At 38.3% G+C, this 12,480-nt stretch overlaps 2 protein-coding genes across 4 annotated transcripts in view; both read left to right on the forward strand.

The window, feature by feature from the left end:
* Positions 1-8,007, forward strand: part of ankfn1 (ankyrin repeat and fibronectin type III domain containing 1) — a 71,683-nt gene extending 63,676 nt beyond the window's left edge. For 2 of the 3 annotated variants that reach the window (XM_046854092.1, XM_046854093.1), the window contains exons 23-24: positions 3,097-3,307; positions 3,818-8,007. In XM_046854092.1, coding sequence (XP_046710048.1) covers positions 3,097-3,307; positions 3,818-4,527 — 921 coding nt within the window. In that variant the 3' untranslated portion in view covers positions 4,528-8,007. The remainder of the gene's footprint in view (positions 1-3,096; positions 3,308-3,817) is intronic. The other variant, XM_046854094.1, reaches the window with a different exon arrangement.
* A 1,480-nt stretch (positions 8,008-9,487) lies between these two features.
* On the forward strand, positions 9,488-11,135 carry nog3 (noggin 3). Its single transcript, XM_046854141.1, has one exon. It carries the CDS (start codon positions 9,980-9,982, stop codon positions 10,664-10,666), a length of 687 nt encoding a protein of 228 aa, XP_046710097.1. The 5' UTR covers positions 9,488-9,979; the 3' UTR covers positions 10,667-11,135.
* The last annotated feature ends 1,345 nt before the right edge of the window (positions 11,136-12,480 follow it).

Genomic DNA, 12,480 nt, shown 5'->3' on the forward strand with positions numbered 1-12,480 from the left:
GAGATATGACGAAGTGTAATTTGTTGCAAAGTGGTGATGGCTGTTCCACATATTCCCAGACACACCGAAGTGTTCGAAATGCCAAACTACAAAAACAACTTAACCTAATAATCCAATTAGAATAGTTTATTGATGTTGTAAAGTATAACTACTAGACATATAAACTGTAAAATGGCTTGTTTTTCTTGTGTAGAAATTTCAATACGAGCTTAACAGAGTCTCACTACAGGACTTGAAAGAGAGCTGTCTTCTGTTCAGTGCACTGGGCTGAAATAATCCCTCTTCGCCACCACGGTCTGGACTATTAATTGAGATTGACCACAAAACCACAAGAGTGTTTGTGTGATGTCGGATCCAAGAGGCTGTGGAAAAAAAGTGGCACACTGACCGCAGATTACACACTGCCTGAGAGCGGTGAAGGGAGAGAAAGTATACCAATCAATGCGAGGAACTGCGTGGCCTGTGTGAGGCTACGCAATGTGGCACCAATTAGCATAAACATTTTAATGTTCCACAGAGGAGCATGCGAGAAAAAAAGGGCCACATCTGTCAAAATGGCACATTAGCGCAAAGCAGCAAAGCACTTAAGGTTCTACTCTGGTATGAGAGATGGATTTTTCCACTGTCAGGTCCTGTCAAGGAGCTAATACAGACTGACCACAAAAACATGCACTTTATATATTTGAGCCATATCGTGTCATTCACCAATAAAGATTCCGTGACATTTCTTTGTTTAAGTGGGAACCTCGATCTCTTAATTTCCCAGGCTGATTATTTTACTTAAGATTGGTTCAGTGTGCCATCAAATACATCATGAAAAAGTGTGATTGATCACCATAGCTTTTAAAACTCTTGTGATGCCTTCTTAATTTGTGGAAGCTTTTGCAATCTCTAAATCGTTTCCATTCAGCAAAAAGTTCATTATAGTTCATGACTCTTTGGAAATCATATTGAATTGAGTTATGAATAGAAAAACAGATCCACAAAATACAGTATCCTTATTTTAAAATGCTGGGAAATTAATACACTTATGTGGACGACATGGTTCTTTGAGTGCTTTCCCCTTATTTGCTGTAGTATCACCAAGCCAACATCAAAATGAACAATGATTTGTTGAATTGAGCTCTCTCACACAATTGAAAGCAGCCCCTTCCATTTTACTTCACTTGTCGTATTCTAGTTCCTCCTTTTGTCATTAGAGCACCAGCATACTTTCCAAAGCAGTCATCCTCTGGTGTCAGACCTCATTCCCATAAGTTGAATCTCACATGACATTTTCAAGGAGAAGCTTAAATTGCATTTTTTTAAATCTCCCCAGACTTTTTTCTCTACATTTCCCTTACCATTCTAAAATAAGCTCCTTGTAAATACAATTGCATAGTAAGTTTCAAGAATGGAAAATATGAAAGTGGGAATAGAGGAGATTCACTATGTGCAAGTCAACAGCTCTGATTGAAAACACATTTTGCTTCTCACTTTATTTAACCAATGACTGAGGTTTATTCAACTTTAAAGATTCACTTTGTGAAACTAAGGCACAGAAATTTTATATCTTAAAAAAAAGACTTGAGAGCTTGATAATTAAACAACTTCTAGCTGACATTTGTATTACTTATTAGATTTTATTGTATTATGTATGTGCCAATAACTATATATCACTAGTTTTGAACAAAAATGAGATTAAATTAGATTATCTGCTTTGATGTTATTGACAATAAAATAAATATTTATAGCTTCAATTTAATTTAATTAAAACTTAATTTATATAGCACACAACAACTACCAGGTAGAACCTTAGTGCTGAACAAAGTGCAAAATGCAATGTGCAAATTATAGTAATAAAATTTGAGATAATATAAAAGTAATAAAATATAGCAATATCATAAAAATAAATAGTAGGAACTAAAACAGGAGAATTATTTGAAAAATTGATTATTAAACAGTACAAATTGATATAAACATTAAGACGCAGAAGAATAATCACACTCTCTACTACAAAATAAGGGCTTTGGTGAATAAATATGTCTTGAGTTTAGCTTTGAAGGTAAAGAATTCTCTTTCAGAGGTAAGATCAGGAGGGAGGGATTTTCAATGCTTAGGAGCTACAACTGAGAAAACGCGGTCACCCAACAATTTATATCTTCTTCTAGGCACTTTAAGTATTACATGACTGGAGCGCACTGAGTGAATCTGGTTTTAAAGGAACATATAATTGGATGTCATCAGCGTAGAAGTGAAATGAGATATTGTATTTTTTAAATATATTACCCAGAGGTAGCATATATAGTAAGAACAACACCGGGCCAAGTAACGATCCCTTTGGTACACCATAGAGTTAAGGGACGCTCATGGATGAGATGTCACCCCGTCTCACGGAAAACTTCTGTTTGACATGTAAGATGTAAACCAATCAAGCACTGTACCCCGAATTTTAACCAGCTTCTTTAGCCTTTAGCCTTGTCCTCTTTAGAGGACAAACAACTGGGCAGCCACTATATTTGGCTAGCATTATATCATTGTGAATCTTTAATAGGGCAGACTCTATGACGTGTTCTAAGACCAGATTGAAATTACTCCAGAATAAAATTTTCATTAAAAAAATTGTTGTAATTCCTCAAATACAAGCTTCTCTAGTATTTTAGAGAGGAACGGTAAGTGTGAAAAAATGTTCTAAAATTTGCTTAAACAGAAGGTCAAGATGTTTTTTTTTTTAAGAGAGGAGTGAAAACAGAATGTTTAAAAGCATCTGGCACATACCCCAACCTAAGGCAATCATTAAAAAATGGCTTGATATCTTAGATCCCAGGTTATAGTTTATGGTCAGATTATAGACTCTTATAGTTCTTAGGTAATGTCATGGCATTGATTTTTTTTTTTTGTTGCAACTTGCCATTTTAATCTGGTTTTATTGCACCACATATTAACTCTAGACAGCTTAGACTTAGAAAACTAAGTAAATGTGTAGGTAAGAAAAGCATCGTTCTAAATAATGTTTCTTTTAAAGTCAGTTATTCTAGTGAAATAAACCGTAAACTGGAAGCTCAGTGATTGAATTCTCTGTTTTAACTCTGGTATTATTAATGTGTTGTTTTACAGCAAATGGATGAGATGTGGCGAGATATCCGCTGGATCACTGATGCCCTGCAGTATGCCCGCTATAAACAGCCTCTGGGCGGTGTGCCTGTCACATGGCTGGTGGATGCCAGCTTAGAACCTGTAACACAGAAGTACGACTCAATCTCCTCCAATGCAGACTACTTGCCTACCCCCTCTCCTTCACCTGAGTTAAGAAGAAAGGCTACAGATGGTAAAATATGTTTGTTATCATCATGGTGGTGTTTACTAATACAGGCATTTTAATAATGACATGTATCACTAGAGAATTTATGCAAATTGAGGTGGGTTGAACTGATGGGCTCTAATAAGAATGAATAGCAGACCAAAATGCAAACATCAAATCTCAAACATTACAAATGTAAAAAAGAATTGCACTTTCCATAAGCTCAGTGAAAATAAATTGACGTTGCTATGCTATTATAGTGACTACTTCTTTTTTTAGGTGGGCTTTCAGTTTCCACATGCTCATATTATTAATGACATATCAAGCCACTGGCACATTTTTAAATATCATAAAACATAAGAATGCCCCATGATATAAATAAGCACAACATTTTAGGTGATTTATTTATATCTATATTTTTGTTAATTGTAAACTCTTTCATTCTGTTTCTGTTTTTTTTTTTTTTTCTCAGACGGACACATACATTGTTCATTAGAGACTTTCTGATTTATCTGTTACATTGTTTTTTTATTTCAGACTTCCAGGCAGCCTCAGATGAAGAAGGCTGCTCTGAAGTCTTTCTTCCTACAGACAGTGACTATGATTCGAGTGACGCACTGAGCCCAAGAGATCTGGACCTGGTTTATTCTTCAGCCCAGGATCTATCCCATCAGGCTGTGCACACACTGAGTGGCAGTGCCCCTGATGTCCTGCAGATGCACGATCTCAAACCCAGCACCTGCTCTAAGCCGATGCTGGAGACTGAATCCTTTACTAAAGACCTAGAGGAACTGTCCCTGTCCTCTTACTCTAGCAGATCGTCAGAAAAAATGTCTCGTTACAAACGCAAGCTGCTGTCTAGGAGCCAGCCACAGAGGCCCTGCTTCAGCGGAAACCATCGCTGGCTGAGGGTCCAGAGTGAGAACCAGACACCTTCACTTTCAGAAGGGGTGTACACTCGGCAGAGCGAGCTGGACCTGCCTCTAGAGCTCCCTGTCTCTTTCACACACTCCTCTTACAGCATGGATGATTGGAAGTCCAGTAACAGGGAGAGTAAACCCACAGTGCGTAGGATCTTTGTGGAGTCTTGCAGTGAGACCTCCCCAAGCAGCGATGGTGCTCGGTGGCCAGATAAAAAGGACGAGGCACAAGGAGGAGCTGCAGGAGTAGTGACAGCAGTTCAGGAAGTGGACTCAGATGACCAAACCAATGAGCTGGTTTCTGAAATACTCAGCAGCACTCTCTAGAACCATCATGTATTATTGGAAAAGCCTACACACCCCTTTTAGAACGGCAAAAAAGGAGCCAAGATAAATCATTTCAAAGCTTTTTCCAGTTGCAAAGTGAAATTGTGGCATACAAAATGATGTGAAAAACAATTGGAAGGTTTTTATTATTAGAAAAAAGGAAAAATACACTAACCTACTTGCATAAGTGTACACTTTTTAAATTATTGTTTTCTTGTTACACCAATCAAGTCATTTTGGTTAAGAGTCTAGCATAGTGCCATGTCTTAATTTGGCAATATTCTCTCACTCTTTTTTTAGAGCCATCAGATTGTAGGAACATCTTCACTGCACATCCTACTTCAGGTCACCCCAGAGATTTTTAATTAGATCACGGTCTTCTTTATGCCATTGTCATACCGAAAGTTTAAATGCTGTCATCTTCAGCTTAATAGCAGACACCTGAAAGTTTTACACTAAAATCAGCTGGTATTTGTAGATATTTATTTTAAAAATACAGTACTGGCTGAATATAAACAGCTTTAAAGCATGATGCTGTCACCGCCATGCTGTATTGTGGATACGGTGGGTTTTGTTTGAAATTTTTTGGACCAATCATACCTTTTTAGAATTAGAAATGATGATACCCTTTGGGATTGGGCTCTTTAACATTTACATTTATGGCAGCTTGCAGACACCTTTACCCAGAGTGATATACAGTCTCATTTATACAACTAAGCAGTTATGGGTTAAGGGTCTTTGCTCAAAGGCCCAGCAGTGGCAGCTTGGTGGTGCTGGGATTTGAACTCACAACCTCCTGAATAAAAGGTTCAATATGTAGAGTGCAATTGGTACTAATTGATATTTCTGTAGCTCCGTTACTGTTGCTGTAGGTCTCTTGGCAGCCTCCCTGGTAAGTTTTTATCTTATCCTTTTATGCATTTTAAAGGGACATCCTGTTCTTGGTTATGTCACCATGGTGTTTTATTTTCTCTATTTGTTGATGATTTTACAGTGTTCCATGGTACATATAATGTATTGGAAATTCTCGTAAATTACTTTTGAACACAAGCTTGAATGCAGTTGGTTCAATCTGAACACAGGAACATACCCATTTATAAAAGGGTTTAAACACTTATGAAACTAGGTTATTCAACCGTTTTTTTATTTATTTTTTATTTTTTTTGTTCTCTCTCTCTTCATTTTCCCTTAAATATTTGAGAATTGTTTTGGTAACTTAATACATTTTAATTTTACACTGAAGGTGAAAAAAGTTCTGACGATTTTATTTAGTTACATTTTTTTTACAAATTTGTTTCAATTTATTAGGGGGTGTGTAGACCTTTTATATCCATTGTATGTCATGTTGATGAGTTTTGTCATATCACCACCAGACAGCCTCTAAGTGTATACAGTTATAGAATGCAGACTCTCAGTGTTGTAGTATGTGGAAAATTCTTAATAGAATGTGCAGAAAGAAAGAAATAAGTTGCTGGTCAACTCTGTAGAACTCATAAACTGTGGCTATGACTGTTAATATACTTACTATAAATGCAACATGAAATAAAGTGCTGCTTTAACCTCTGAACTTGAAAATGCCTCTGCAGAGACTGATAGGACAGGTGAAAAGGAGTTCCCCAAAACTTTAGAATCGGCTTTCACATTCAGTTTTTACATGAGAGATAAATCAGATGTCAGTCTGCTTTACCTGATAAATCATTAGTGGCAGATATATTTAAAGAATAATTTTTCATGATCTGATGGTGCTGAAAAAAAAAACAGTTCACCTTGTAAAATCTGCCTTCCAGACACCTATAAGCCATTTCAAATAACAACGGGCTCTGAATCTGATAGTAAACTATCCAATCACCTTCTATTAGGAATTTTAAATCACTTGCTCTAGAAGGTGTGAAATGGTTTTTGGACGCTTTTGACTTGTCCACTTTATCTCAGAAGCTAAATGTAATAAACAGGCAGATGTCCTTCATAAACATATTTCTTGACTTGCATTCTGTTTACCTCTTCTGAATGATTTGTGATGTACATTTGCTATAATTCTAAGTGTCAACAGTGTGAAGGGTCTTTTTTTTTCTTTTTTTTTGGCTGATCGCTATCTTGCTGGCATTAAAAAACTAATCAAAACCACTCATGTTTTATGAACAGGCACATAAAAAGTGCACTTTAGAGACCTGTTTACATCCTTTGTGCAGCAAAATGCAGGGATTATTGACATTTCTGTTCTGTTGGCCCTGTAAAAAAAAAAAAAAGAAATGGAAAAAAAAGTTACTCATAATTGTTTTGGTATCTCATAATTTTGTTTTTATTTTTGGTACTGGACATTTGTACCATTTTCTATGAAGGGTATGCACCACTTTTTGGATAGCTGTATTAAAGTAAGATTAGTATTAAATATTAAAATAAAACTTCAAGGATTATTTTGACTCTTGGTGTTTTCAAAGCTACAGAGACTTGAAGTGTATGAAGAATAATATCCTTAAAAAAGAAAAAACTAAACAAAAAATGCTGCCTGTGGATTCAGTACTGCACTGATAGTGGGGTTGTATTCATTCAGCCACAATATATCTCTCTGTAAATGTATAATGGCGAATTCAATACAGTTTCACTTTAATAATAGTATGTAGAATATACTGGAGGTTTAATACTGGGGTATTTGAAGACAAAGCGGTTGTCAGGGCGAAAATGACAGTACAGGCAGCTTAATGTGAGCAACATTGTGAATTTGTCTGTTGCACTGTTATGACCTGTCGATGTTACAGTGTATTAAAAAATATGTATTTGCACGTTGTTTCCTCAAAAAGAAAAGTTTCTACTGCACTTGTGTCCTCTTAAAGATAATAAAACTGTTTCATCATCCCAATTTCTGTACAGTGATGTCAGTTGAACTAATGATGAAATGCACTACTTTATCATGTGTGTGTGTGTGTGTGTGTGTGTGTGTGTGTGTGTGTGTGTGTGTGTGTGTGTGTGTGTGTGTGTGTGTGTATTTACATTATGTGTTCTGCCTGATCCCTAATGAGTAAAGAAATCACTGCAATTACTTTTGTTAAAAACAATCGTCATTCCAGATAAGGTTAAATGATATAACTTTGTCATGATACCTTTATACTGTGCACACAGCAAGCCAAAAGCATTTGAGAGCAGCGTATCTGTATATTTTTGAATTATGCATTTATTGATCCAGATAATATATTTGTGTATCATATTTTTGACAGTTGTTGTCTATTACTCCTGTTTTAGTTGTTGCCCATTAGCTTTTGCAATGCACCTGAATCTGACCGTGTGGTAGTTTATGAACAGAAAAAAATCATCAATGCATTGTAGATATGCTATGTGTGTCTGACATCACTTAAACAAAAAAGATATCTCTTATAACTTTACTTTTCATTGAAGTAGTTTTGTTGACAGGATTATGAATGTTTGTACCTCTAAATGTGTAATGTTCTAATCGAAAATATAAATAAACTGGACATTTTTTAATGATTTTTGTTGTAATATTTCTGGTGTGAGTTGATCTAAACTGATCTAAATTGCGATGGTGTGATGAATCTATTCCTGTTGGACTCAGTGATATCAGATGGAAAAATATCCTGAGTGTCCAAACCATTAAAAAAAGGGAAAGAGGTCATGAGGGAGAGAGAGAGTTTGTGTATATGTTTGCATTTAAAACTGAAGTGACCTTAAGCCAGCTACAGTGAAACTATACCTCGTAAATCGAGCGTTCAAATTGGTCTCCTGTTAGATCATCAAAGGTCTTGGTGAGGAATTAAACAAAAACAAATTACATTTTTATCTAGCTGGATCATGAAAGAATCAGGAATATTTGTGCCTCGACCTGGGAGGGCCTTTTGATCCACCGGTTAGATTGAGTGCACTGAACACTTTCCATTGTGTGTGCAAGACCACTGATGTTCATTGCGACTTTTTCAGATATTTTTATTTACAGGTGAAGTGGCCTGCTAATGAAATAAATAAAAAGGAACAGAAGCGCTGAATATGATGTATCTATCTAGAATTAATCATTGATCCTTATCAGAAACAGATTTTATTTGACAATTTATTGGCCCTTCCTATAGCTGCCTTCTGAAATGATCTAAAAAGTATAGTTCTTAAAATGAATTAGAATTACTACGGCTTTTAATTCAATTACAGGGTGTGCTTACTTTAAAAAAAAAGATGCTTATTGGTGTAAAATGATTTGCACAATCAACCTGTTTATTATGTCTGTCAATTGATGGACTTTTGGGTCTTGCTCAAAGCAGTTTCAAACTATTTTTGCAGTATTTGCCTTAGGGAGGGAGAGAGAGTGGGAGGGAGGGGGGCACCAATCCCCCTGTCACTACAGTTGGTTGGCACTCTTATCTCGGAAACATAATTTCACCCCATTTCCTTTGTCTCGAGTAAGACCTCACATCCTACTGGCGCCGGACGTATATTGTCACAGTATTAGGCCAGAAAATTGCTCCAAGGTCAATTTAGACATTAAAGGGGAATACAGGAATATCGGAAACATCCACCCACAGGAGTTCCCAAACACAGTGCCTTTTTAACCCTGCATGCCCTCATGGGCTGTTGCTTCCATTGCTGCTCAGTGCTGTTGAGTTATATTGTTGTATTAAGAGCCCTGACTCGTTTTAATGTCAAAATCAGTTGATACAGAGAGTTGTAACAAATTATGATATAATACTGTAAAATCGGTTTCGGTGCCTGAGGTGTTCAAATGTGAAGCGGGAATTAATGAATGTATGACAGACTGCTCATATGCTGGTAAGGAAAAAACAGGTTTGATCAAGACACTCAAAGTCTTTCTCAAGGTGTGACATTCAGACAGGTTGGAATAGCGGTGTGCGCATGCACCCTCCCCGCCATCCCACCCCGACTCCATAATCCCCTCCACCCCTCCCTCTGCGAGAAGGAGGCGCCGGGGGAGCCCTGGCAAAACCCCCGGCATTCACACTGGGCTTTTTTTTTTTTTTTGCGTTACATCACAAACGGCGAGCATAAATCGGACGAGCCATGGCGACTCTCAGTTGGGAGCTGGACGACACGACGCGAGGAAGCATCATGCGGACACAGGGCGGCGCGGAGACACGCGGACGCATCAACCAGGAGCCGAGCGCCGTGCGCGCGCCGTGTGACAAAGCCACGCGCTTACCACTGCACTGGCGCCTGGCGTGACCTTCAACTAGGCGACTTGTGGATGCGCACTTCTCACGTGCACTACTGCGAAATCGACTCATCGTCGTGTGGAGCGGCCTGTTCAGGCGACCGAAAGTTTTCAAGCAGAACACTGTTTAATAGTGGCGTTTTTTTTTTTATTAATTTATTTTTTTGGCCGGATCACTTTTTTTGGACGCTTTGCACGCGTGGACGTTTTCTTTCGATTTCTTTCTCCCCCTCTCCTTCTCTCTTCTCCAGGATTTAACACGTGAGATTTCCTCGCGCGCCAGATCACATGGATAACATGGATAACGTGCCTCACTTTCTGGTCATGTGCGTGCTATTTTTCGCGCTCGGCTTCCGGATAGATGGCGGCTCGTGTCAGCACCACACATCAATGCACTACCTCCTGCGTCCTATCCCTAGTGACAGCTTACCTGTGAAGAATGTGGTGGAAGACCCCGATCCCACGCTCGACCCCAAAGAGCGCGATCTGAATGAGACGGAGCTGCACGGGATGCTGGGAGCGCACTTCGACGCGCGCTTCATGTCCATCGTGTCGCCCGAGGAGAAGCGAGAGGACCAGGGTATGGACTCTGAAGGGACCAGGCAGCAATTTCTGCAGCGTCCCATGCCCAAGGAATTCCGCGCGTTGGACTTCGACACGGCGCACGACGCCAAGAAACATAACAAGAAGCTGCGCAGGCGCCTCCAGCTGTGGCTCTGGTCGTACGCGTTTTGCCCGGTGGTGTACGCGTGGCAGGACTTGGGCATCCGTTTCTGGCCGCGCTACATCAAAGTGAGCAACTGCTTGACTAAGCGCTCGTGTTCAGTGCCCGAGGGCATGATGTGTAAACCTTCCAAGGCTGTGCGCTACACGCTGCTGCGCTGGCACTGCAAGTCCCGGAGCATAACCAAGTGCAAATGGATCTACGTGCAGTACCCAGTCATTTCCGAGTGCAAGTGCTCCTGTCCGAACTGAACCCGAACTCACCCCTGAGGGTTACCCTGTCTCCCACGCACTGCCCGAAGTGTACGAATGTCTCTGCTATGTATATGTGGTGTTATTTTAACGTGTTTTTTGTTTTTGTTTATACCTTGTAAAAGAGGTCAGTATTTACTTATATCCAGCGTCTACTGTATTTGTTGAGCATACTCTGGGTTAATGTATTTATGTGGAGAAAATTTCGCGCTGCGAAAAATTAAAGGAAGTTTTTACTGAAGGAAATTTAAGCTTTTTTTTTTCCATTATTCGGAAAAAATATCTACGTTTTTTATAGACCTCAGATAACGTCTGGATTACGGTGTAATTGTTACAGCTTGATTGTTACAGCTGTGAATATTAAAGTTGCAATAGATTAATCATAAATCTGTAAATTAAGAGAAACACCTATTTATTCTTTATTTCCATGTAGTCCAAAGTCATTTGAAATAAAACCACTTAAACTGCATTTTTGTTTTTTTTCTTTTCTTTGTAACCTTGTTCTTTTCTGCAACATCTTTTGTGCCTGTTAGCCTTTATGGGGTAGCTGATAAGACCTTATTTTATTTACCCTGTTTGAACTATTATGTCAAAACCCTTGAGAAAGTGACATATGTCTAGGTGTTAGGATTTAATTCTTAGGGCTAAGAAAGAGTGGATCAGTGACTTCAGCTTTTTTTCTCCTCCCTACAGACGCCATCCATCCTCAGACAGTCTGAAGGGTCTTTGTAAAAGGATTAAAAGTTAAAGACCTTCATTTTCAGATTCTTTCATTTAATCTGTGTGGCGCCTGAAACACATAGTGGATGAATGATCACATGTAAAAACATTCTTGCTGTCTGCAGCCTAAAGTCTATTGGCATGAAAAGAACAACTTGACCCTGGTGAAGAATGAAAACACTAAAGTTTTCTTTCTGTATCGATTAAATGTAAAGCTTCTTATAGGACGAGTGGAAAGAAGGCTGCCATGCTGCCTGTACAACTCTGAACTATTTAAAAGCAATTTTCAATGAGTAGGGATTAGTATCAAAGAAATGTAAGACCTAAAAATAACATTAGACTAATGATAAGCTTATTTTCCCCCATGCATACAGTTTGAGAAGTGATGAAACTATACTGTTGAGTGATTTGTTGCAAGTTTGACATATTGATAGTCGTCTGAGAGGGTAGTCATAATATGCTCGGGACTATGTTACATGGCCTAGTGCGCTTGTAGATGTTTGGCAGTTTTCAAAACAGACTTTAAATTTCCCCCATGCAGAGTGAGAAACACTGCCCCTCTTTGTGTACATGATGCCAAAAAAAAAAAAAGGCTAATGTGGACTGGCTTCATGGGTTACAAACATATTTAGGTGTATTTAGAATCATAAACAATGTGTATATATATATATATATATATATATATATATATATATATATATATATATATATATATATACACATTTTATTAATCACCAAAAGTATGTTGGCCCTCATCTGTTCTGCACAGAAGATTGTGCTTGCTATAATATATTTTCTTACTTACTGCTTCATAAATATCACACGTTCCGTCTTCCCCATTTAATACGATCACAGAGTTACAGTCTGCTGTTTAATAAGCGTCTTCCATTATAATTACACCCCTTAAACCCTTGCTCATTATCAGTGCACTATTACCGATTCACCATTTGTAATTTACACTGTTCCACATTAGTATGCACAGTTAAAAATCCCTCTGAACAATGGTATCATTAAGGTTCTGCAGCCTTAAGCTAAATGCTGATAGATTCTCAGAGACCATGTCTCTCCCCCACACGTTTAGACCATCTCATTCC

The sequence above is a fragment of the Silurus meridionalis genome, chromosome 7 (assembly GCF_014805685.1).
Source record: "Silurus meridionalis isolate SWU-2019-XX chromosome 7, ASM1480568v1, whole genome shotgun sequence".
Lineage (NCBI taxonomy): Eukaryota > Metazoa > Chordata > Actinopteri > Siluriformes > Siluridae > Silurus > Silurus meridionalis.

Excerpts from the sequence above, each read along its gene's own strand:
- nog3 (XM_046854141.1), top strand. The coding sequence starts at position 9,980 with ATGGATAACATGGATAACGTGCCTCACTTTCTGGTCATGTGCGTGCTA.